This window comes from Centroberyx gerrardi, chromosome 14 (assembly GCF_048128805.1).
Source record: "Centroberyx gerrardi isolate f3 chromosome 14, fCenGer3.hap1.cur.20231027, whole genome shotgun sequence".
NCBI lineage: Eukaryota > Metazoa > Chordata > Actinopteri > Beryciformes > Berycidae > Centroberyx > Centroberyx gerrardi.
Window position 1 is genome coordinate 16077269 of NC_136010.1, and position 26363 is coordinate 16103631.

General features: G+C 44.4%; 2 protein-coding genes across 3 annotated transcripts; one reads left to right on the top strand and one right to left on the bottom strand.

The window, feature by feature from the left end:
* Positions 1-345: 345 nt before the first annotated feature.
* On the bottom strand, positions 346-21359 carry ift122 (intraflagellar transport 122 homolog (Chlamydomonas)). 2 transcript variants are annotated; one of them, XM_071924536.2, is made up of 29 exons: positions 21233-21359; positions 20634-20700; positions 20460-20544; positions 20293-20371; positions 20119-20195; positions 19910-19976; positions 19670-19816; positions 18759-18834; positions 17281-17472; positions 16735-16873; positions 15912-16114; positions 14781-14918; positions 14301-14465; positions 13844-14041; positions 12946-13086; positions 12629-12682; positions 11648-11809; positions 10529-10695; positions 9170-9341; positions 7623-7725; positions 5394-5534; positions 5157-5254; positions 4138-4238; positions 2743-2908; positions 2477-2594; positions 2221-2352; positions 1554-1630; positions 1253-1417; positions 346-1011 (listed from the first exon to the last, which is right to left on the bottom strand). In XM_071924536.2, the coding sequence occupies exons 1-29, from the start codon at positions 21289-21291 to the stop codon at positions 925-927; spliced, it is 3576 nt and encodes a 1191-aa protein (XP_071780637.1). In that variant the 5' UTR covers positions 21292-21359; the 3' UTR covers positions 346-924. The 2 variants fall into 2 exon arrangements, 1 of the variants encoding a protein (XP_071780637.1); XR_013507150.1 differs by lacking the exon at positions 346-1011 and having other exon boundaries at positions 1279-1417; positions 1554-1628.
* Positions 21360-21461: 102 nt separating this feature from the next.
* mbd4 (methyl-CpG binding domain protein 4) lies at positions 21462-24555 on the top strand. The gene is made up of 8 exons (XM_071924608.2): positions 21462-21591; positions 21792-22100; positions 22210-23042; positions 23150-23215; positions 23351-23485; positions 23593-23742; positions 23917-24020; positions 24292-24555. The coding sequence occupies exons 2-8, from the start codon at positions 21820-21822 to the stop codon at positions 24364-24366; spliced, it is 1644 nt and encodes a 547-aa protein (XP_071780709.2). The 5' UTR covers positions 21462-21591; positions 21792-21819; the 3' UTR covers positions 24367-24555.
* The last annotated feature ends 1808 nt before the right edge of the window (positions 24556-26363 follow it).

The following is a 26363-nucleotide window of genomic DNA, read 5'->3' on the forward strand; positions in this document are numbered from 1 at the left end:
TTATTTGCATCTGTGAAAAACCTAATCCCTAACCACTGCATAATGTAGACCTAAAATCATAGTGGGAAACCATACACTTAAGTGTAATCAGACTTACTAGGGCATACTGTACATAGCACACTCTCTCACTCCACCTCTTTCACTCTCACACACACAAATCCTATGTAACAGTCTGAGAGAGTAAGAAGTTGATATTACTGAAGTTGCCAGGGTAACATCATTAAGAATGAGATCAACACACACCCATAATCATGGATACAGTACACATACACACATTTCAACATGAAGAGGAGCAAAACCCACTATAAAAAATATCAAAACATTTATTGAAAAATCTTGTTTCTCCTTTTTGACAAAGTAAAAATACAAAACATTTTTAAGACTTGTTTTTTATATGCCATGTCATCAGAAAATATAAAACTGCAGTATATAAGCATGCGGAATGCACTTGTTTTGACAGATGTGTCTGGTCAGTGTGACTAATCATATGCTGTACATACAAACAATAAATATATTCTATTAGGTTAAAATAATGTGTTTTTCTTATTATAAATGTGTTTTTCCATAAGTATTTCATACATGTGTTCCCTTTAAAGTGGTGATGTAATCAGTGACAGCCCTAAGTAATCTGATCCCAATAATCCGATCGGGTTGATTGGCTGACAATGCGCTTTTCTTACAGTCTATAATGACCAACGCACAAACACTTTCACTTCAATCATTCAGTCTAGGAAGATAAAAGGCCATCCTCGGGAGGGAGCTGGAGGAATAGCCTGCACCAGATGAGCATCAACTTGACAATAAATAAATGGCTATATTACAATAACGACTAGATTACAATCACATAGCAATGCAAAAAAAGCAGATTAGCTAAAGGATACACAAACAGAAGTGTTTAAAAGAGCTGCTCTAGCTGACAGTAGATCAGTTGGGTTCATCGATGGGTCTGCGACAGTATGGACAGCAGTTGTGCTGAAGCACCAGAAGCTCATAATCCTCACTGTGGAACATCTACAAGGAAACACAAGTATGGAAACATATTAATGTGGCTCAGAGAAAAAAAGACAGACATTATCTGTAGCCAGAATGAGGAGACAAGCAACATGACAGTCAGGAAACAAAATAAACAAAAACTGTGTATGTTAGTGAGAGAGACCAAGTGAAAGAGAGAAGACAGAAGAAAGAGAAACTGGTCCATATGTGGTTCATGTCAGGTTACACTGCCTGTGTGTCTTATAAGTGTGTGTTGTACCTTGAAGCAGGTGGGGCACATGGTGATGCTCACATCAGGCAGTAGGGAGCGGAAGTACTCCCACTTGAGCGGCCTGGGCCAACGCTTGATCAGGACGTCCCTCCTGCTCATGGAGCGCAGCACAGAGCGACTCACCTTGACCGGCACAAAGTTAGATCCCCCCTGCTGTGGGACACACATAGTGTGAAGGGACATAACAGCACATTCACATTATATATAGACCCTATCCTTTCACCTCCTCCCGCTGGTTTGACCGCTATATTACTCGCCTCATCTCTCTCCTTGCCTCTTCCCTCCTTACCTCGAAGCTCATTTTGGCTGTGAAAGGGTCTTCCTCTGCATCATCCACACCGTCATCCATCTTCAAAGACTGTGCCTCTGATTGGGGTTAATTAAGAACAACTGGCCCAACCAAAGCATACATTTCACACTTGTGCATGTCATCTCATTTACTTGTGTCGTATAATAATACATTTTAAAAACAAGAAAAACCCTACTAGGTTATAAATTTAAAAATGCCAGTCAGTCGAGCCTGTCAGTCATGGCGTGGCTCTGCGTGAACAGAGCAGACCTCGGTGCCCTTGAGGGCCTGCCGGCTAATGCAGGTTAATCCCTGCGCTGGGGCTGTGGCTACGGCTCTCAGAGAGTTAGTGTCATTAAGATGAGACAGGAGAGCCTCTCTAACCCTATTAGCTCCAAGAGCTAAGATGACTTAGCTCTGACAGCTTACCCACCAGCGCAGAATCAAGGCCAACACAGACTAAACAACTTCTCAGAACTGTCACAAGGCGGGGGAAAGTCACGCGCTTAATTTCTAAGAGATGTGCAGCGTGTAAAGACATGGATACATATTCCCAAGAGCAACAGAGTGGGGAGTTAATCATTAAACATTCATACAAAGCATGCTAATCATTTTTTTTGGGGGGGGGGTTTGTATGTGTGTGTACACAATGATCATCAAAGGATACCACTGCCACTGCTCATATCCTGCCAGCGTGCAGCCTTCCTGTCCATGTGAGGAACCTCCAGGTCAATAAGCAGCACAGCTTCCTCATCATCGATGCCCTCCTCTAGGTAGAACTGCACCAGAGGAAGCACCTCTGCACACAGGGAGACATGCTACATTAACAACACAAATGGAGTCCTCGCTGACTGCACAATGCACAAATACTGCACAGTGTGTGTGTGTGTGTGTGTGTGTGTGTGTGTGTGTGTGTTACCAACCATATGATGAAGCTGAGTAGATGAAAGGCTGTTTGCAGTTGATACACACACTCCCCTGGTTATTCAGCAGGGGGTTGTTGGTGGAGCAGCGGTAGCACATCATGCCCTCAATCAGGTCCTGCGGTAAACACACAGAGGTTTAATCTATACATGCTAGAAAGCGGGGCGGGGACAGTAGCTCTACTATTCAAAGAGAATTTATGAACACTGGCTCAGAACAGGTTAAGTATACCAGCAGGTACATCATCCTTGACTGTTTAACACACCTCACTGTCGTGGAAGGGTTTGGAGCGGATGGTGAGGCTGCCCAGTTCTATGGACTCCTGGAAGCGAGAGGGAATGTGGAGCTCCTGGAGCTTCTCATAGGAATACCTGGCGAGCTTATATGCACCCAGTTTTCGACTCTCCTTGGCCAGCGCATACAAGGTGTTACTAATCATCAGGTCAAGGAAAACTAAGCTGTTATGTAAGAGGCAGGGTTGGCAATGCGAATGGGATTTCACTGGGGTATCGATTATCGGTTGTCTCATTCACAATTTGTGTTAATTAAATAATTTAATGTGAAAAAAGTTTCAACTTGCATGCATGTACAAAGGCATAAAGGTATATTTCCTCATTTCCCCTGATGAGGACAACCAGGTCTTAGCATTGTATCAGAGCTAAACTGCCCCGCTGAGCCACCAACAGCATTTAAATGCCTTGGCAGTAATACCTCGGTCTTTGGTTAGGCTGTTTGTGGGCTTGTGTGTGTACTTAAACAAGCATGTGTGCCTGTTTTCCTGTTTGAGATGAGGAAATTGTTGCTTGTTTGTATTTATATGGAGGCAGATTGTTGAAGAGTGGAGCTTGGAGAGTGGCAATGACAGGTCAATGAGTTGCAGCTGCAAAAGCTCTAAGCTGGCACTCCTCCATCACCTAAAACTTAACTCTACTCCTCTCCTTTCCTCTCCACTCAGCTACTCTCCAACTCCTCCCACACACCCAGTTCTGTTCCACTTTTGGGACTGTTGATAAATGCATGTCCTCCTATTGTGTAAGTTGTTTAGTACAGCTTTTCTGTTACATTGTGTTGCATTGTTCCAACGCAGTCCAACGCAGCCCGGCTAAGTCTATAAATCCAAGTTCAAAGTTTTCGGAACGACTCTGTTTGGCCGCAGAGGATTCCAGCTGCTCAGCCCGATTTCCTCCTGAAAGGCTGGGATTTCCTTCCTCATGCTCCACACCTCGGCTCTGTATGAGTACATGGATTTCTCTGTGTGTGGGTGCGTGGGTGGCTTTGTGTGTGTATTTGTTCAAATGAACGCGCATTTTAAGTGCGTGAGTGTGTGTATGTATATGTATGCACAAAGTTCAGTAATCAGAGCATTTGTTTAGGTTGCTGAGAATGTGCCTCTTCCTGGCAACATCTCCTCCTCCTCTCCTCCTCCTCATCATCACCCCCTTTTCTTTCTCTCAGCGGCATCAACTCTTCCCTTCTCTCCCTACTTCTATCTCTTTTCCGCCACTTTATCATCACTAACTCTGCCAGGCTTGATTTGTGATTGGCAAGTCTGTTTTTCAACGTTACCCAGAGAGTAAGCAGATGCACAATACTTTCTACTAGAAATACTTGCTTGATATCTTATACAGTGTTAGGCCTACTTTCTGAAGTGGAAGGATACACTTTGGAAATGCCCAGCGGTATGTCCTTTGTGAGGTTGTTCAGGAGGAACCTGCAGATGTTGAAGAGCGTCTCTGGCATGTGGGAACTGAAGGGCTCATCCTGGGGAGGAAAATAGTTAAAAAGGAAGGATGGAAAAGGAATGTAAGGAGTCAAAATAAATGAAGGAGAGGCATCTCTAGTAAAGTTTTGGGCTTTAGTTCCTTTGTTAAAAGCCTGTTAGATGTCTATGCTTCTCCATCCCTCCTCCTCATCTTTTCCCTCTCCTGTCTTCAAACCTGGTCTAAAAACAGCCTGACCCTGTGCAGTGCCTCATCCCACCTCACAGTGCAGGACCTACTCACACAGGTGGGGTGAAAGGGAATGGAGCATTTGCTAGAGCAATCACTAACACAGCACTTTCTGCCAAAAGTGGAGGGTTCAACTCCATAGTGCCTGCCTGGGAGAGTTAAAGTGAGATATGGAGGTTTCCGGCTCTGGTCTGGATCACAGTGATGCCTCTGTATTGCAGGGGTGTGACCACAGCGGGGCAGAAAACTGTAACAACAAACTGAGGACACTGACACAGGCCAGGTCACCCATATAGTGTTCATAACCAGGCATTGCTTGTTTATAAGTAGGGCTTTGGGAAGACCGCTGGCGAGGTAGTAATCATGATCAATCAAGCCGCTGGTTACCACGGTGACGGGGGTCAGGGCGGTTTCAGGAAGTGAACCGTTGTGACTGGGGAGTGAGGGGCCTCTAAAGGTGATAGAGGTTTTAAGGTGAGATAATGTGGGGTTGGGGTTAACCTAAAGGGAGATTTGTAGTACTAAGAGTTATTGTAGTATTTGCATCTTGGGAAGAAAATTTGTGAAATTGCCATAATAGCTGTTTCTTAGTAACATGGGCAGATGAAAATTCTTCTTCAGTAGTCTCTGCCTGAACCTATTACTCTCAATTCTCACAACCTCTACACGTATCTTAACTTCTCCTTTACCCCGAACCTCCTTTTGGGCTGACCCACTGCCATGCTCTCACCGTATAACGCTGAATGGAGTGGTAGACATGGTAGACCTCAGCCAGGTGCTGAAAACGCGCAAACTTCTTTAGCATCTCATCCTTCTGTTCATCACTTTCTAGCTCAAACACACACAAACACAGACCAAAAGCATTAGTTAGACACAATAAATGCATCAAGCTTTACAAGAAAAACAAATTGTGTATTCGTTCCATAGGGCGTGCCTTGTGTATCAGTGTAGTGATGGTAGGCCTCACCCCTCGCAATGTCCAGACACTGCATAGACAGCATCCAGTAATAGTACCCTGCATCGTTGAACCTGCTCTCCACCACTGCATTGTGGGTAAGCTGCTCCAGCACTTTCACAGCCTCGTTCTGTCGCCCCGCCTTGTGGAATGCTGGGAGGGAGAAAGAGCAATACATTTTTATTATGTGCCCTTGAAAACTGGCTAATGCTGTGGCAATGCTGGACTTAAAGTGGTAATGAGGTCCTGTTTTGTTTTGTTTTTTATTTTGATGGCATCCTTGGCCAGTACGGTGACATCTTTTTCCTTGGATTTTCGGTTGATGAAGTTTGAGTTTCTGTAGGTGGCGCACTTTTCTTTGTCTGTTCAGCCATGGTGGCTATCGCTGCTCATGCTAACTACCCAGTTCTTCTATTTATTCCAAAATTTTCCCCAGGAAAGACCTACCAGATACCAGCTGTTTAGAACAGCAAATGTAAAAGCTTTCATGAACTAGGTAACGGTTGAATCACTACTGCGTTATATCAATCAGCAATAGAGTGTACAAAAACATCCATCCCATACACAGCACTCTTGTGTTGTGTCTACATTAGCATGCATCTGAAAAGGATCACTGAAGTTTAGCCCTATTGAAGCTGAACTGTTTGTTGTTGCATTCTCAGGCTACCACAATTTTATTGCATGGAAAAAAACACAGGCACGCATAGATGCACAGACAAACAGACAGACACACACAGACACACACAGACACACACTTATCCAAATGCCAATAGCAATTTGTACTCAAAGAATATGAGACAAAGCTTTCCTCATTTTTCACATGTAACTACAAACATAAGTCTTCTCCAGTGGGCCGAACAGGGAGGCTGCTCCTGAATATCAAACACCACAGCACTCAGAAAGCAAAGCGCTAATAAACATGAGAGCTATTCTTCTTGTTCCTATCAGTGGGTAATTAGAAGCAGCTTCAGGGAGGCGACCCCAGCGGTGACCCCGCCCCAACAGCCACAGGGGGGTCAAGACATATTAGTGGCAAATATTTATCAGTCCACTTGGCTGGATAAAAACCACATTCAGCTGCTGCTGGTTAGTGTAAGGAAGGAGCCCCCCCCACCCCTCGCCCCTTACCGAAGCCTTACAAGAACCCACATACACAAGCTAACGATGATGAATATAGGCTACGGCAGGGGTTCCCAAACGTTTTCGTGTCAAAGCCCCTAAAATAGTTGCACGTTAGGCCACAAACCCTCATTTGATAAGATTTTGTGTGAGGGACCACCATCTAGAAGATTTTTGTGGCTGGATACAATTTGGTACAGAACCTGATATCTGTTTGCACTGTAGGTAGGGAGAGATAACAGTGGGGAGAGTGAAACATCATTCAAAATAGACATTCCTATATCATACTCTCACTGTCCTAACTTCAGATTAGTGAGATAATAGTGAAAATCAGCTATTCCTCATTTTGCAGCAGGACCCACTGGAAACCCTTGAAGAACCCCTGGAGGTCCCCGGACCCCATTTTTGAGAACTACTGAGCTACAGTTTGGGCCCCAATAACTATGGTACTTAGCCAATTAGCCTAGCATCAAGGTAACCATTTCTAAACCGTATTGCGTTACTGGGGAGTACCAGTGCAGTGGTCAGGAGACAAGCCAGGAGCCTAGACTCAATTACAATCACTAGTAACACAATACTGCGTTACCGCCTGACTAAAATACACACAATCAGCACAATGCATGACCATAGGCAAGCTCCAATACAATCAGGCCCGTTCAGCCTTCTATTCTACGCCGAGACAGGCAGAGGGAGATTATGCAGAAGAGGAAATATGCCTGCTGAGATCATAATTATAAATCTATGAGCTGATTATAACTATGGTTACAGTTGGTAATCATCATCAGAGCCGCTTGTAGTAGTGGTGATTAGAGGCATGCATGCATGTCATTCAGTTAACCGGCTGCTCGGCTCCATTCTACTCTGCTCTAGCAAAGAGGATCATGTTTTACAGTGGATACAGAGAATCAAGAGGAAGTAGTGAAAAATGTCTGGGTCCAGAGCTGGCCAGACTTTATCGTTTCCATATGTACACATTGGCTGTCATTCTAGACTTTGGTGTTCCCTGAAATAGTCCTCAAAACATAAATTTTAAAAGAGAATGTATGAATGCATGTGTCACAGCATCCCATACACGCTGGCCAAAGGTTACCAAGCACAGTCCTCTTGGTGAGGCAAACTCACCTTTTTGTGCCTCCTCGAAACGGTCGTTCTCAGCCAACCATTGGGCATAGGGCACATAGACGTCATTTTTGAACTGAGTATGCTTCTCCACCAGTGAGAAAGCCTGAGAAATAGAAATAGACAGAGGGAGTGAGGAAGAGAGAGAGAGAGAGAGAGAGAGAGAGAGAGAGAGAGGTTAACCATCCAACACATAACAAGATTTAATATATGTGATCACTTGACACAAGGCCCATATACTGTAATATATAGGGAACTGAATCATGTGTCCTACAGGCAGCCTGCCCTGGATAATTACAGCTGAACTGCAGTTGATTAGGAACTCAGGTTTTGCCACACATTATTGAGTGAGACACATTATTTCTAGTCAAAACATCACTACAGTGTTATTAATGAGTGGGGAACAAAGAAAAGTGTATGAGCTAAGTTGATTTCACACTCAATTAGACTACAACTGGAGCTGTTTGAATGTCAGGGTGTAGAGTGCTGTTACAGTGCCCTATGGATACATATCTGCCTGTCACGGTGATTGATTAACCTAAATGTCCTCTGGCAAAACCTCAGCCAAGAAACACACACACCAGTCATACCATACTGTAAAAGTGTGTGTCTGTGTGTGTGTGTGTGTGTGTGTGTGTGTGTGTGTGTGTGTGTGTGTCCTCTCCCAAGCCTCTGAGTCAAGCCAGGCCAAACCCAGTCGAAGGGCTACTTTGGTTTGAGAAAGAGTGGGTGCAGCGAATAGCATCCATATGGTCCGTGCTGTAACTCAGTCTGTGCTCTGTCCTCTCTCGGTGTCTACCTCCCCCAGTGAAGGACATAAAGCATAACAGCTCTCCCAACCTCCGCCTCCCTCCCGCTGCTGTTTCTTTTCTTTTTCTCTCTATGGATCAAATAAATATCCAGGAGGACTTCCTCAGACACCGCGGCAGAAGCATGTGATCGTGATTTGATGTTCTGTTTTTTGGCTTTCTCTGCCGTTTCAGCGTGCAAATCGCCAATGTGCATCTCAGTAACGCCTGTAACTCGATTAAAGACTGCAGATGGATTAAGGAAATGTAATATTTTCTTCTTGTCTGTGCAGCATGAGCCGCCCTGATGGAGGAATTTGATTGGAAACAGAATAGAGCTTTAAGCTGATGCTCTTTCAGTGCATTAGAGCGTTTTGTGCTTCTCACTCTCTAATCATTATGCGGGCATGGATTCAGAGAAATCTCAAGCTGGATGATTAGCTCTGGTGTTGTGCGCATGGTTTCAGTTTGTCAGTGTATAAGGAAATTAAGCGGACTTATTGTCTCATTGTTTGCATTCAGCTGTGGCTACTTTAACCAAGACAATATACTTTTCTAAAGGTTCCTGCTAGAATAACAGCCATGAACATTCTGTGGTTTATATGATGTGGTTTATGATACGGCTTTCTGAGCAGCACAGTGGTTTATGTGGCACAGTGCTATGCGGTTCACATTATATTTATGTGATTTTGTAAGGGCACTCTATATATGTCATGATGAGCTGAGCAGGTGTGCCGCCCTTGCGCGTTAAGTGTGTCAGACCTCGTCCCAGTGGCGGGTTTCCACATGCAGCTGCACCAGCGCCTGCAGGTCTCCCATCTTGGAATAAGTCTCTGAGGCATAGCCGTGGTGCTTCAGCCTCTTGAAGTAGAGCGCGCACTTCGCCAGCGGTTCGCGCTCTGCCTTGTCCAACTTACGAGCTATGTCGATCAGCCTGGATGAGAGGAGAGAGAAATGAGCTCACACACACGGGAGGGGGGGGGGGGGGGGGTTTGGTGAGTGCATGCGTGTGTGTGTGCAGATAAACCCTCAAAGGGGGCCCTGTACAACCCCATCCCCTACTGTGTCGTCTCTATCCAACTATGCTCACAACATCCACAAAGAATAAGGCGTCGCTCCCACCCAGTCACTGTTAGTAGCTGAGTCTGATAAAGCCCAACAGGCCCCGACTGTGTTTAGCCCCAGTGTTTGTTGTGTTGGCCCACTGTCAGCCCCCGGTGTCCCAGGCCACAGGAGGTTGTGATTGACAGTTTGCAGACACCGGGTCAGATGGGAGTTTGCAGGGAGTTCTGAAAGGACCACCGAACACAGGCTTATCCATTTGCCTGCTTTCCAACAACACACACTCACACCGCACTTTCCCATGACTCACACTGAATGTGTGAGTGAAAGACACCTTCTAACACTCAGGGGCATGCTGTGTGTACTTGATATTAACACTACAAACTGGATGATCGAGGTGTCCTGGTGGCTCTGTTGGCTAAGGCGCACATCACGTGCCTGCAATGTCCTGGGTTCAAATCTGACCTAGGACCTTTGTCGTTGATAACCCCCCTCCCTCTCTCTCTCCCTCCCAATCTCTATCTACTGTCTACTATACAATAGAGTAGAAATGCCAAAAATAATCTTAAAAAAAAAAAAAACAAGTTTGGGATGATCACTGGACTCTTGCTGTGCCTCTCTGATAAGAGTTGGACACCACTACTTGAAGCAAAAAACAGAATTATTATGTTATTCCTATGATCTTAGATAAGTCAATCAATGTTTGTGAGCATAAATCTGTCAAACCTAGGAAACCAAAGAACCCAATGTTCCTCCATTCCTCCAACAGTAAAATGGAGGCATTTTGGGCTCAGAATGTTTGTTTGAGCTTTTATAATCAAAGTGATTTTATTTTACTGTCACTTAATCAGTTATGAACTAGAAAATGTGCCTAGATCCTTGTAAAATCAGTGTATGGAGAACACTGGATCTTTTGTTTGTAGATTTGGGGAAGACTTCTTGACGCACACAAATCTAAAGAGAGTTGTCAAAGAACATACAAATAACATTCTTGAAATTTTGAATTGTGTCTTTAGAGTGGAAGACTTTAAAATGTTTCATAGCATGAGTGGCACCCACATGTCTGCCCAGCCATGCTCTCCTATAATGTCTATGGCTTTGACGTGTTCTCCTGCAGTCAGGTACATCTCGGCTGCCGCCCGAGGCTCCTTGCTGCTCTTGGCCCAGTCCGCCTGCTTGGTCATCAGCATCCGAGAGTTCTTAGGGTCTGTCGCTACTACAAACTCCTGCAGAGAGCGAGAGAGAGAGAGAGAGAGAGAGAGAGAGAGAGAGAGAGAGAGAGACAGCCAGACAGAGTTAAGAGCTTACTCAACACTGACATACTAATGGATAACTGGATAAATGGATAATTAACACTCATGACAAGCGAGGAAGGTATGTGACAGAACTAATTTTTTACAGGTATAATCCTAATACATCCGGATTAGAACATCTGTCCTGTGTAGAGCGAGGGAAGTCCAGTTCAGACAGATAGGAGCGTCTGGGTCAAGGCTAAGACAGGAGGAAGAGAGTCACACAAACAGCAGCCGAGCTAGAAGGCCTTCCCCCTCCGGTGTCCATCCTACCTAAAACAAACGGCCTGCGGGGCCAGATGGCCACACAGCCGAATAAATATACAGCAGTCACATCAAACACACATACAATCTGATACACACACACACACAAATATACACGAACGAGTCATGGCCGTGTCATCTGCTGCGGCGCTGTGAATGCATTGCTGATGATCAAAGTGTCCCCCCACACGTAAACACACTAAGCAGGAGTTTGTCTCAACTCCAACTGACCTCCTCACCAAAGAATTCACATATAGCGGACAATCTCTCTCTCTTTCTCTGCTCCATTTCCAATTGTAACTGTGTGTGTAGGTTAGCCTCGTGTTCCACGGGGATACGTGTGTAAGCGGACAGACCGTGCGTGTGTGTGTGTGTACCGATCAGATGATATATATGGAGATTCCAGTGATATATGAGGAGATGAAAGACAGACTGTGAAGGGGGTCCGTTTGAACACACAGTGCAGGGCCCCAACTTGGCATAACTGCACATGGTGAAGTAAAACATATGTTCTACACCCCTCAAACATGCAACGCTTTCCAGGTCTTTGTGTCTGTATTGCTACAAAGGTGTGTTGTCTGTGTGCGTGCGTGTTTGTTTAGTCGATCGATGATTTAATCACCTTGGCGTATTCGAACATGCGCAGGTCAGTGTACATGCTCAGGGCTCTGGATTCATGGCCGGTGCGTTTGTAGAGCTTGGCTGCCTCGTGGAATTTCCCCTGGTAGGCATAGACGTCTGCCAGGAACAGCTCATTGTCGTTCTCACCCCGCTTCTTCCTCTCCTGCAAATCAGTCAACACAAATACAGGCATGTGTGTGGAGATAAACACCCACACGCACATACACACACCATCAGTCATGCACGCACACGCACACACACACACACACACACACACACACACACAGAGTCACACCACACAGAAGGCACAGAAAAAATGATTGGCTCGCTGGATGAAATCAGCCTCACCGCGCTGAATCATCCCCCCTCTAAACTGTAGTGTGTCTAAATGTCTAGTTACAAAGGAATGAGAGAACAAATGCCATTTTTATGGAATCAATTCAATGATCCTTTCTTTCCATATCAACTCATATCACAAAAAAAGCATGCTTTATCAAAGACGGAATTTTACCCTTTTCAAAAGGGAACAGAGCAGGAACATTCCCAAAGGATCAGCCAAGTTCACATTAAAACACTTTCCTCCCCTCACGAAGCTTCTCTGTATGAGCGCATGCTGAAGGCTAAGAAAGTGTGTGTATGTGTGTGTGTGTGTGCATGTGTGTGTGTGGTTTGGATAAGAGGAGGTCATTCAGATACAGGTTCCTCCCCTTTTATAGGGTTTGAAGTGCAGCCCAGAGGAAAGCCTAGCAATTAAACGTATAATGAGGGTAGTACGCGCGATTGGACCAGTCTCCATCTCCCCGACCCCCGTCTCCCTTTGATGATGTCAGAGCCTGCTCTGGACAGTCAGTATATCCTGTGTTTCACCCTCGTTACAGCTCTTGGCACTGTTTTCATTTTTCCAGGACAGAACACGTCAAACGTGGCCTTATTCAATTTGGAAGGATTTTTTTTTTTGGCCTTTCTGAAGAGTAAGTTTTACCTCGACGCTGTTGATGAGCTCCAGGTAGCGCAGGTCTCTCACTCTGATGAAGGCCTGCAAGTGGGAAAACAGGAGAAATAAATCAGAGGACGGCCTCTCCCATTCTACTGTTTTGTGACACTTTCCTTTTGCAGTAGCTACTGGTGAACTGAAAGAGAAAACAATACTGGCATCTCGCTGCCCCATCTAGTGATGGACAGGAGAATGGCACTATATATGTGTGTGTGTGTGTGTGTGTGTGTGTGTGTGTGTGTGTTTACAGTGTGTTGATGACACCACTGTTCCTAATCAGAAAGATGTGTGCATGTCTGACTGGCCTTCTTGGCTGTGTCAAAGTCAAGTCCCTCCAGGGCCTCTGTGGCCAGATCCCTCCAGTCGTTGTCCGTCACGCCCAGGCAGGCGATCTGGTAGGCCTCCTTAAACATCCTCTTCTCCAGGTACTGGTACATGGGCGCAGACTGGGAGGAGCAACAACATCACCGTCAAAAAGCATGACAGCAATAAACCGATGAATGAATATGAAGGGCATCACCTACAAAACGATATCCTCACCACTTCTCTGCCTCTCTAAGACCCTGTTTAGACTTGGTTTTAAAATGCGTCTTGGGCGATCGGATCACAAGTGGACAGCGCTAAATACAAGTGTAAACGACCACCAAGACGCATTGTGATCCGATCACTCAAACCACTTGCCGAGGTGGTCTGGGACGCATTTGACCACATATCTTTTGTGGTGCATACATGTATATTAGTTCTTGAAACGCTGTTTTCTTAGCTAGCCCGTGCTAAACAAATCTGGCGCTTGTCTTGTGACAGACTGACGTAATAACTGTGCGCGGGGCCCTTTGACCTTCTAGCGGAAGTGACGTAGGCAGTAACGACATCTGAACACAAGTGGTCAGCTGGACACCTTGGAGACGCATGATAAACACAGGTGTAAACGGCGATGTGTCTCGGCTGTCCACTTGTGATCCGATCGCCCAAGACGCATGTTAAAACCAAGTGTAAACAGGGTCTAACTGACAAATCAGTATGGTGTAGTACTTTTTTTCCCTGCGGTACAAAAGAATGCCTGTCCAATCACAATCTCTAACCATTCACCATACACTAACCAGTGGCCACTGCCATTAACGAGCCTATCATCTCTCCACCATATCCGCCTGGAATACCATGGCTGCCTCCAGGACAGACACAACCTGCTGACACCACACCCACCTGAGGCACCTCCACGGCAGACATGGAGTAGACGTGCAGACAGAAGATCTTCGAGCCGTTGTAGCCGACCACGAAGCCTTGCAGCTTCTGCTGGTGCACGGGGAAGTTACTAGCCTTGATGTTAAGGTAGCCGCTGCCAGAGAAGCACAGCATGTCCTCACACTGGGTGTTCCAGGCCACGCTGTTAGCATTAGGCTCCTGAGGGCAAGCGGTGGAAACGAGGTTAGAAGGGGAACAAGGTCTAGGAGTGAATGCGGAAGGCAGACAAGGCAGGGGAACATGAGTAAGAGCGCAGACATGAAAAAAACATATTATCATGTACCTTTACCTGATGCAAATAAATATGTACGCATGTTTCCATTAGTTCCACTGCACCTCTGAAATGCATATTTAAAGCCTGCCAGGCGCATGTAAGGTCCTTCAGCTCTACTCTTATCCCCCTCCACTGCCCACTGACCTGGAAAAGCAATTCCTTAGTGTTGATGTCATAGACCAGGAGGGTGTTGTGCTCGTCCACCACGGCCAGCTTATTGCGGGAAGCGCTCATGTCCAGGCACCGCACCGATGTTGACAGCTTCAGCAGCGTGATGGCAAACGGGTTGTCAACAAATATCTTCAGGATCTACAGTGGAGAAACAACGACCAGCAGGACAAAATCAGAGAAGAGCATCAGTGATCGTGTGAACTTGTCCAACTGGAAAACAGGGTGGATTGAACACAATACGAACAATATGCAAAGATACAAAAAAACTATCAGGAATGCATTCTGTGATGTAAAATGCACTCTTGTCCCCATGCATATAGATGTATTTTTTCCTTCACGGCGCAAACATTTTCATCTTTTCTATTCCAGTTCTTCGACCATTGAGTGAGTGTGTGTGTGAGGGCGTTTTGAAAGGTCATTTAACTTGGGAATGCACTTCCTCAAAATACTCACAGCCCCATTCTTCAGCCCCACCAGCAGGCCCTCTCTGCCCGGTGGACCGCCAATTACTTTGATGTAGCGAATGAGAGACTCCATCAGCCATTCTTTCTCCCTGACACTGGTGAAGGACAGACACTGGAGCCTCTTCTCCTACACAAGAGCAAAGCAGAAAAGGTGAGACCACAATTACACATGACACATGAGACACTCACTTGCCATTGCGGGGATTCGTTCAGCATGACCTTGGCCAAATTATTCGGGTTTTATCATTTGACAGCCTGTTAATCTGGCCCCTTACTTTGTATAAACATACTCTTAAATGTCCCACAAATCTTACCACATTGTTCTCTTCCCCTTTTAAACACGGGCAAAAGTGTGGTGTACCATCAGAAAGAAATGCCATGAAGATAAACATTGATTTGATTTGACACAGACATGCACAGCCCATACAAGCACAGCCCATTTATACGGTCTAAAAACTGACTGAGGCATGAAACATGAGCACGCCTATTAGAGAGAGATCTGAGGCACCTCTGTCACACACAGACAGATTTAAAAGGAAATAACCTCTGTGTTATGGCTGCTCCTCCTCCCTACCAGCCTCTGTCAAACACATAGAGACAAGAAGCAGAGAAACCCCAAGAGACACCCGGCGGTACCACAGACTGCGGTCCGTCCCTCTCACTCCTCTGTCTCACTTTATGCAGCTTGAAGAGAGCGGAGAAGGGGAGAGACAGAGCCTGCAGAGCACACGCACAGCTGGAGCCTTTTACAAACTAGGCAGAAACATCTGGGAAACCAGCAACTCCACACCGCTATCTTTTTCTCCCGGGTGTTTGGACTTGTAGTGCATGGCTAACCACTGATTCACTCCATCTCCATCATGTTAATGGTGTCCAAATGTCTCTATGGGCTCTTGCCCAATCTGTCAACTGTGCATTAGTGTAATTTACATAGAACAAGAATATCACTGCAGGTCAGCGGAATTTAGCCTGAGAAAAGTGACTTAAGGAATGCTGTTTGTCACAGAATATTTGAGGAAAGACACGAAAAGCAAACAGCCAAAGGAAGCAGCAATCACAACATTTTTACCGCGAACATATTTGTGATTCTTTGAGGCACTCTATCGCTGCACCGCCTGACCTGACACAAGATGATGTGCTGAGAGCAGACCACCAGCAAGTTGCATTCCAACTTCCTGCAGATCTTCTCCTTGATGCGGTAGTGCATGTCCGAGGAGTCGTCCGAGTAGAGCTCATAGATGAGGATCTTCTCAGGCAGCTGGATGGCTAGACGGTTCCTGTAGATGGCAATCTTCTTCACCAGCTCACGGCACTTGATCCTCACTGGGGAAATGGAGAGAGGGAGTAGTCATGGGAGGAGGGTCAGTACGGTCGAAATATTTGGCCAGTGTGTCCCGTTGGGTCGGCCTGCTCACAGCTGCATGTCAGAAATGGAATACTGGAGGAAGATGGACTGTCCATTCTCCTTTATAAAAAGATAAATGTATTATATATTAAGAATTTAATTTAAAAATGAGATAATCATAATTTCAGAAAACAGATCTCCTATCCTTACAAAAGCCATTGAGTGACTGGTATGAAAGTAAAAATATAATATATATAATAATATTAAAGTTATGAGTAATCTTTAGAGTTTAGAGTCACATTTTTAAGTATAGAATAATTTGTGCATTTGAAATATGGACTGATTAATTTAAAGGTAGGATTTTTTTTTTCCCAAAATGGATGTACAGTAGTTTAGAATGAAACCCCTTCATAACCCCTTCATATGAAAAATACATACCCTGCCTGAAAATCCTTCACTTCACTTAACTTAATGCTTCAGTACACATAATATATATTTAAAGTGGCATCAGGGTAGATCTCCATCATGTCTCCTACATACAGTCCTTTGCCTGCTTTGACTGAAGACTCAATATCCTGTTGCGAAAAAGAAGGTGCACCTTTCTGTTCAGTGATGAGATGCTGGACAATGACATCGGTCATGCTGTCTCGGTAAGCATAGCGATCTTTGTAGAGGCCGTGAACCGTACTGAAGATAAGTTGGTAGCAGGCGATGGTCCCATTCTGGCAGCCCAACACCTAGACAAGAGATAACAATGTAGCAGTACATCCTATTAACACCTCTAAGAAAAGACTGAGTGGCAAAATGTTCCTGTTATTAGAGCATCTACAAGATAGAAACTGAGAGAATCTGCCAGCAACCAATTCTCTCTTGTATGCCTTATCACTTTCAGTTAAATATAGTGAGAGACAAAGATGCAGAGGTGTTACAGTAAAATAAAACGCCTTGTGTATCTGTGTAGCTAAAGAGGTGCGGTTTTATCAGATCAAGAAAATACATACTGTCACTCTGAATGGCAAGTCTGAGCTTTTCTTCACTGTTTTGCATCACCTTTTTCTGCCTCTTTCTCACACTCTGACACACACTATTATTTATGGGTCAGATAACTTGACTGGACATATGGCTTCACAAGATGCGGACCTACCACATAGTTAGAGTCAGGCTTGACCCGGCAGGACCACACCCAGGAGTTCTGCTCTCCGATGGTGCCGAGCCGCACCCCATCTTTAGTGTAGAGGGAGGCCTGTTTGTCAGAGCCGCCCATGACTATATACTCGCCCTTGGAGAAGTAGCTGACGCAGCAAGGGTCATAGGTGAGAGTCCTGTCTTTCCCAATCTGAGAGAAACAAAGAGAAAAGTGGACATTAAAACAAGGATTTCTCATATTTATGGACCAGGGGTCTGGGCCAGCACTTTCCACTGTCTGGGCTGACACACATCAAAGACCACAACACATTCAACCATCCCTTTGAGTGTTGGACTAAAAGATAGGCGAAAAAAAGATAGGTTCTCTCTTCTAAATAGACTCTATTGTACTAGCACTCAAAGTCCATTTGCACAACGTCATATCAGTTCCCCAACTGTGTGCATCTGTTTCTCCTCACCCTGGAAAAGAGCTGCCTGACAATCCATACTTCTACACTGAAATACCCATTTGGACAAGTTCTTTTCTTTTACTGCAAACTATTCCTAGTGTTGTAATCAAAACAGCATGTTCACTTAAATAGATAAATAGGCCTGTGACAATGTATGAGCCTAAGGCTTCATGGCAGAGTAATGAACAGTGCATATTTGTCTATAATTACAGTATTGCCCAAAGGGAATTCGGGGGAAGGAGAGACAGTGAGGGGACCATAACTGGAAGCGGAGAAGGATCACTTCCAATGCACTGTTATGGTTTCAATAGACCCTGACAGCCTGATTGCAACAGGAAATACAGGCCTCAAAGTCAGTTAAGTGTTATCAACACTTTATATTTTGGACAGAGGGTTTACCAAGTGTTCTTCTGTGTTATTGCTATAATTTAGTGAGTCAACGTGGCTGATGAGGTTTCCAACAGACCTGGGTCAAATAGTATTTCTACTTTTTTCTTGTTTTGCAGCATTTGTTTTGCCTTGCTTAAAAACGGGCCAGATGGGTGGAGTTTGTCACATGTTTTGATATTTAGCACCAAGCTAAATTCATCCAATTAGAGAATGTTGTCTGAAAGCTACCAAATCACTGTTCTGTGAATGATAACTTGCCTTCCCAGAAACAGAACTGTACTAAAAGGCAAACCCATCCCACCTGGCACTTCGGGTTGACGAAAACAAACTTTGAGCAGTATTTCAAAACATTATTTGACCCAGGTATGGTTTCCAAATGCTATTAGCCAATTGCCATTTCCCATCCAAGGCATCAGGATTACCTTCCTGTGGTCATCAGGCCCTTTGAAGCAGTTCATAGTGGCAAAGCTGCGCACAGCTGCGGTTTCTTTTGTGGGCACATATTGTAAGTGCTGTACATTAATGGGACAGTATGGAATGTATGTATATTGGCAAGTCTTCCTGTTGTATGTACTTATGTGTACTCTGTGGTATTTAAGAATTCAGTGTTGTTAATAGAAATATTTGTGATACTCACCTGCTTTCCACTGAGCTGATATAAGGACAACTTCTGACCCCAGTCTGCCACAGCCAGAATGTCATTGGGCTCATCCCTAAGACAATACAGCAAATATGACTTTACAGTTTAAGTGCTCCTGTCAACATACTGACAGGAAAATTAGTTGTTTTGGTAATGATAAAGGCTTTAATTAAATTCTATCTGGGAGCAGCAGTGCAGTGTAGAAACAGTTCCAGCTCCAGAAACACTGTTCTGTAGTTGACGCTAACCTCTGACCTCCCTGTGGAGGGGGGCAAGTAAACAGAGAATTTCCCTATGGGGATCAATAAAGTATCATATTATATTAAGCTCCCTAAGGCTAAAGGCAAAATATCTGGTATATCTTCCTATTGGCTTTCACCCCTGCCATGTTTACCCTTCCTCCTGCCCCTACCTGATCTTGCTGTAGTAGTCTGAGTCTGAAAAGCTTTCCTGCAGCTGTGGCTCTACTAAATCCTCTTCACACACATCGCTTCTGCTGTCTGTCTGCCTCTCGCTCTCGAACTGCCTGCTCAGTGGTTCACTCTGGCTGCTGCTGACCTGTCTGCTCTGGCTGTAGAGGGCATCATAGAGCAGGCGCAGCTGCTGCGACACGCAGCTCTCATCCACGGCAACATCATCCTCTCCCTCACAGAGAGGCATCCACTTCCACCAGTCCCTGTCAGGATCTGCCTGGTTAAACACTGCCACCTGTTGGCCCTGTCTGGGCTATACACTTACAATGTGCTGCACTCTCATTACCACGTTCATAATTTAAATCTAGATGACTGTTTTGAATTGACAATGTAAAAACTATAGAGTGTGTGACGAGTTTAATTAAAAAATGGTCGCTGATGTGATACCACTAATTGTTCTACAGTCTTAAGCTGGGGTAGTTATGAAAGACTAACTTAGAGGGGTTCCAGGCTATGGACCAGATAGGAGAGGAGGAGGCTCCCGGACGCTCTATCTTGACCTTCTCCTCCCCGTTCTTGTTCCGGATGCTCACTACTCCATTCATCATAGCAAGGGCCAGGTACTGGCCATCATTTGTCCATCTGCAATCAAATGAAACCCTTCATCATAAATGTGTCACATAAAAGGGCTTCAGCATCACAGATAAATACACCAATAGCCTTTACTTTGCTTACCCACAACATGTTATCTTGCTGCTCACTTTATGTTTGGACACAGATTTTTGCTCCGGGGACCACAGCCCTAAAAATGTCAGAAGAAATACATGTCTAGTGGTCGGGGAAGGGCAGAATTTTTCTTCTCTAAAATATCCGAATACATTCATAGAGAATTTGTAGAAGAGTATAATGTCAAGCATAGGCCCAAAATCAAAGCTCATACTCACCAAAGTCCCCAGTGGAGCAGGAGGCAAGTTGGTGTGTGACAGGGTTGTAGGCAATGCACTGGATAGAGTCATTATGACTACAGATACACACATAAAAAAAACAATCAGTGATGTAAGAATGCACTCTATAGAGCACACTGTAACACTAAAGTGAAATGTAAAGGCGACACCTACGTGTATTTCAAAATACCCTCCAGTTTAGATGTCCAGATGATGATGCTTTTGTCTGCTGACCCTGAGGCAAACCTTTTACCTGCAGAAGAATATAGTACCATGTAAGATAACAGTTATGGTTGATTCAGGCAAATGTGTGGTGTACAAATGGACAGCCAGTTAAGTACCATCTTTGGCATAGGCCACACAGTACACTGTGTCTTTGTGTCCCTTCAGTGGCTGAATAAGAGCTCCATCTGATGTGTCATAAACCTGCAACAAAAATATAAATTATAAAGATACAATACTTCATGTGTTCTTTAGATTTGTGCCATGGCCAACAAAAACACGACCAGTCTTACCAGGACACGAGATCCTGCAGCAACAATGAGCTGGCTGCCATCTGGCTTGAAGGCAAGATCATAAATACTGGAAGGGAGAAAGAGTAAGGAATGACAGTCACACAAACTTGGTACCGTGCTTCAATTCTTTATAAAGACAAGACAAGCTGCACCCAGAATATATTAATAAATACAGTTCGAGTTTTATTAAGTCTGTGATCTTGGACTTGCGAGATGCATAGCTAACGTCAACGTTAACTAACGCTAGCTTCCTAAATCCAAATGTAACGTTATACATGTGAGCATGACGTGCAGCAACAACCTAGACCTAAAGAGAGCTAGCTAACGTCAGCTCCAACCGACATTATGTTAACGTAAATATAGTTGACATGGTTAGTCTATTGATAGAACAAATATTTCTGATTGGCATATATAGGAAATATAAACAAGCTATAGTACTATTGTTATGTGTAAGTGATAATTGTATTTCTTAACGTAGGAATGGCTAATGTTAGCTTGCTGGCTAACACTAGTTTACATAGCAACCGTCGTTGCTAACCACATCCCAGCATCAGGCCGGAGTTAGCAGTTTAACTCAAATAAATAACTTAGATACTTACCTTTGCTCGACTTTGTTACGATCGTGAACTTTGTCTATCCATGCTGGAACGGCTCTCATTTCCGCCGTTTAACTGCAAATATGACAGATTTTTTGTTTTCAACAGGTTGTTGTTGCTTTTCGGGGACAATTTTTCATAGCAGGGTCCGTCTTCTTGATTCGTTCCTACTGCGCAGACTCCGATCTACTACTTCCTGCTTTTCCTGCGTGTGTGCAACCGAAGACCTCCTCCGATTGCAATGTTGGGATCGGAGAATAACCGGGAAGAAGGAATGCACACACCAGTCTCCACAACATTAAGTGACACTTGTCCTACACCCCTGTAAGACCGGGAGGAGGTCCGGGTTGGCGAGCATTCAGGTATGTCATCCCCATATTTGAAACAGTCCGTTACATTAACCTTTTCTACTTTTCTGCCGTTGTTATGAATTATTATGTCAGACTACATCAGCTGTACATCTATGGCATAGTATTATAAGGTGATATTTGCCTACATTATGCAATACTAAACAATGGAGTGATGATATCTATATGTGACTTTTCCATCGATTAAATTCTAGGTAAAGATCACACATTGACGGAGAAGGCATGGCTGCTGATGTGGGAATAATCTCTGAAAGTCAACTCCTGGACAATGTTACAACCAGGCTCAACAACAACAACAGCACAGATCTCAACATGCATCTCTCAGCCTGTGATAGTCAGCTGGAGACCAACAGAGATGGAGACTGTATAAGTATAAATAACCAAAGTCACAAGGAGGAGGCTGACTCGTGCCACACTTCCAGAATGCCCCCTGGCTGGACGAGAGTGGTGAGGCAGCGGAAAACTGGCAAGACAGCAGGCAAAATGGACGTCTACATTACAAGGTGACTCAGTGTTTTCTTGTATTCCTCTCTCTGTATGTAATCATAACTCACGAGGCTAAGTGCATCGCAGATCAATATCACATGGTAACAGATCGCTCTGCTGTTGAAGTCCCCAGGGTCAGACGTTCCGGTCGAGGGCATCTCTGCAAGCTTACCTCCTAAAAGACGGAACAGAAGGGAACTTGGACATAGGCCTCTTTGATTTCACCACACCTAAGGGCGGCAACACCACAACTCCGCTGTTGCTCCCCTCCCAGGAGAAACAGAGGAGGAGAAGAAAGAAAGAACAAGCACATAAGCAGAGGGAGATAATAGAAGATGAATCAGAAATGTTGCACCCGCCTCCAAATGAAACTAAAAGAGCATCTCCCTCCACAGTCTGCAAGCGGACAGCCACAGCTAAACATCAAAGCACCGAGCTGAGCAAGAACACTTGTGACAGGTCTCCTTTGATCAGAGGTGATATCAAAGGGGAGATTGTAAAGAGCACAGAAGACACTAACCATATTAATAGCGACATCAAAGAGGAGATCACACAAGCATTAGATGGGTGTAGTGACAAAATTGATAAGACTGTGAAGTGCTGCATACAGACTGGGCCTTCAACCGCAGTGGATGATGTTAAACAACAGAAGACCCCTCAGAGGGGGGGGCTGCTGAGAGAGAAGATCCTCAGACTGGCTCCTTCCACTGGACCACAGGACACTTTGACTGGCCAGCAGCATGTACAGGCCCCAATTCTGACTGTTGAACCTGCCACTGACAGCGAGAATGAGGGTGAGGATGTGGAAGATGGGGATGAGATAAAGGGAGAAGCTGTCAAAAAAACAAATTCTGAATTGGAGGCTGGTGCCGAGAGTCACCAGCAGGACGTGGAAGAGGAGCTGTTATCACCTGACGTCACTGGTGGGCGCTGTTCACCAGTGAGAGATTCCCAGAATAGTATGTATGATCCACACTTGTCTGACAGCTTGTCTAAGCAGCAGCTGTAGTTTGTTTTTGTCTGGATTTACTATTTATTCATACATATATGTTTCCTGTCTGTCCAGAGTCCAAAAGTTTCGGCGACAAACGGAAGACCAGCCCTTATTTCAGCGGGAAATCCCAGAGAGATGGTAATGTTTAAATGGTTCATTGATACAAGAGACAAAGATAAGGCTCATGTGTTTGGATGTCAGATATATAAAATACATATAAAATACAGTTATGTGTGTGTGATCTAATAAGACTCGTACACTGCCTATGCACAGGCCTTAGCCCCCCCAGAAGAAAGGCATTCAAGAAGTGGACCCCCCCTCGTTCTCCCTTCAACCTGGTGCAGGAAACCCTGTTCCATGACCCCTGGAAGCTGCTGGTGGCTACCATCTTTTTGAACAAGACCAGTGGTAAGATCCAACACACACACACACACACATAGCAGCACACTGGATGTTGTACCAACCAGCACTCAACCACATTAAAACATTTTTTCTTCTTCTTTCCTATACTCCAGGCAAGATGGCCATTCCAGTGCTCTGGCAGTTCTTTGAGCGTTACCCGTCTGCGGAGTTGACCCGGCAGGCCGACTGGAAGCCCATGTCTGAACTCATGAAGCCGCTGGGCCTGTATGAGCTCAGAGCCAAAATAATCATCCGCTTCTCAGGTGAATGTGCTTGTCCGCTGTGCAGGATGGACTACTATGTGCATGCTGTATGTTTACATTAACTACACTATTAATTATTACAGTATTACTAATTGTCACTGTAGATTTGCATGGGTTAGCAACAGCAGTGGCCAGAAAAACCTCACAGTCCCTTTTCCCTCTTCTCCTGTGCAGATGAATACCTAACTAAACAGTGGCGTTACCCCATAGAACTGCATGGTATTGGGAAGTATGGCAACGACTCCTATAGGATCTTCTGTGTGGGAGAGTGGAGACAGGTGAGTGTAATCATAACTATTCTACTATCAGCGGGTTACAACATAAGTTGTAGAATGTTCATTAATGCAAATGCTTGTCTTTTTTACAATTAATATTTTTATCATTACTATTATTATTATTATCATTATTATTATTATTAATAATATATAGATAGATTTTCATTATTGTGTCGTATCTCTTTATCTTCTTATCTTGTTAAGCACTTTGTATTGCAATCTTGTACAAAAGATAAATAAAGTTTGATTGATTGATTGTGTCTTTATGTCAAAGGTGACTCCTCAAGATCACAAATTAAACAAATACCATGCCTGGCTGTGGGAGAACCACGAGAAGCTGGGAATCTGAAACCATCACAAAATATGAGGAACTGCAAGAAATATGTGTTGTTGTGCAGCAACACAACACAGCTGTGTCACATAAGAACTGCAGTTATCAAACAGTAACAGCATAGTGATGAACTTGACAAACCTGAATCCCTTGAAAATTATGCAATGATCTTCACAAGTATCGTGTTTCCCTTCCTTCACATAATGTTTACGCAATGTTTAATAAAATGCTTTTATGGTTTAAAAGTTAAAATGATTCATCAGTGCATTATTCAGTCAGTCTATTGTCTGTCTGTCTGTCTCCTCTGGCTGTCTGTCTATTTTCATCCCTTTGTGTGTGAGACATCTTCTGACAGCCTCATTAGTGCTTTGTCACAGGCTAATAAACTTTCTTTTTGAGTGCGCTGGTGCATGACTTTACACTCCACGCACCAGCTTTCTCTTAATGGGGGGGTAACCTGATTCCCAAGGCAACTGTTGCCAACGCAAAACACTGAATGAGTGCATAGACATATCACAGTTGAATGTCTAACTAGTTCCGTACTGAGAGGGAAGTATTTCTACACTTTATTATAGACTATGAGCAGTTTTTGTAGTTGTATTGAGATTTATTGTTAATAGAACTGCTGCTTTAAGAAGGAAATTGTGCAAATTGTGAATTTCGGTGCACAAAGACTGGACTCCACTGGTGGGTGAACAGAAGGAACAGCCTGAACTACACAATGAAACTGCGTAAGGAAACAGCTGCGTTGTTCTGTGTTTTGCATATTATTGTGTTACTCGTAGAGCGTTAATAATGTGTAGTGAATGATTGTAGTTTTTATCTTCAATACCACAGCTGGCATCTCTGTGGCTGCCACACCAGTGTCCGTTCCTCACGTCATGCCTCCCGCCCACCAGAGTCGCTGCCTGGTGGTAACAAGCCTGGCCTTGCCCACCATCTCAAACTCGACCCAGCCCTGGACAGGCAGCCAGGTGAGCAGAGATTCTCAGTGACTCTGAGCCAGAGGTGCAGACTCAAGTCACATGACTTGGACTTGAGTCAGACTCGAGTCATAATTTTAATTGCTTGAGATGCATGATGCATGAAGAGAATACTTGAGACTTGACCTGACAGGTTCTGGTGACTTGGGACTTGACTCTGACTTGTACTTGATGAATCTTTGATGACTTGAAAAGGTTTCTAAAGTCTTGACAAAAGATCTTGTGTTTGTGTAAATGACTCAGATTGAAAGTTATGAGATTTGTTCCACCAGACAACTGAACTTCTGTTTTCTGTATGGAATGATTGAATTTACTGAAGTTGAAAGTGATTATAGAAATCAAATTCATGATGCACTTATCAAGTTTTTATTGGAATTTTTTATTATTAGAACCATATTGCATATCCTAGATATTTTGTTTTCTTTAAGATAATTGAATTGATACTGGACACTTGATTTGTTCTGACTTGACTTGGTGTTTTACATTTAGATTTGGCACATGACTTGAGACTTGACATTAATGACATGGACTTGACCTGGACTTGGTAATCTACATTTAGACTTGAGACTTGACTTGAGACTTTTGCCTCAAGACTTGAGACTGACTTGGGACTTGAGTAAAGTTGACTTGGTCGCACCTCTGCTCTGAGCTCCTGTCCTAACATAAGTTGACCTTTGCCTTGAGCTAAAAAAAAAAAAGCTTACATGAATCTGATTTCTAGAGTATCCCCAGACTGAACCCTCTACATCCACCTCTGGTCTGTAAACGCACCGTCAGTCTGGAGACGCCGGCTGTCCACCACCACAACCATCAGAGGACACTGGTCATGCAGAGGAGGGAGCATTACAGGTGGGAGTGTCTGACCAATAAGAGTCACTGTAGTGGATTTTCCGAGTGATGGCAAAAATTCATAGGGAACCACTGATGCATCTTTGCTTGGGACATATGAGTGTTCAAAGTCAGTGACCTTTAAAGTCTGTTGATGTGTCAGGTATCATCAAGGGTGGCGAAAACCTTTGTATGGATCCAGCA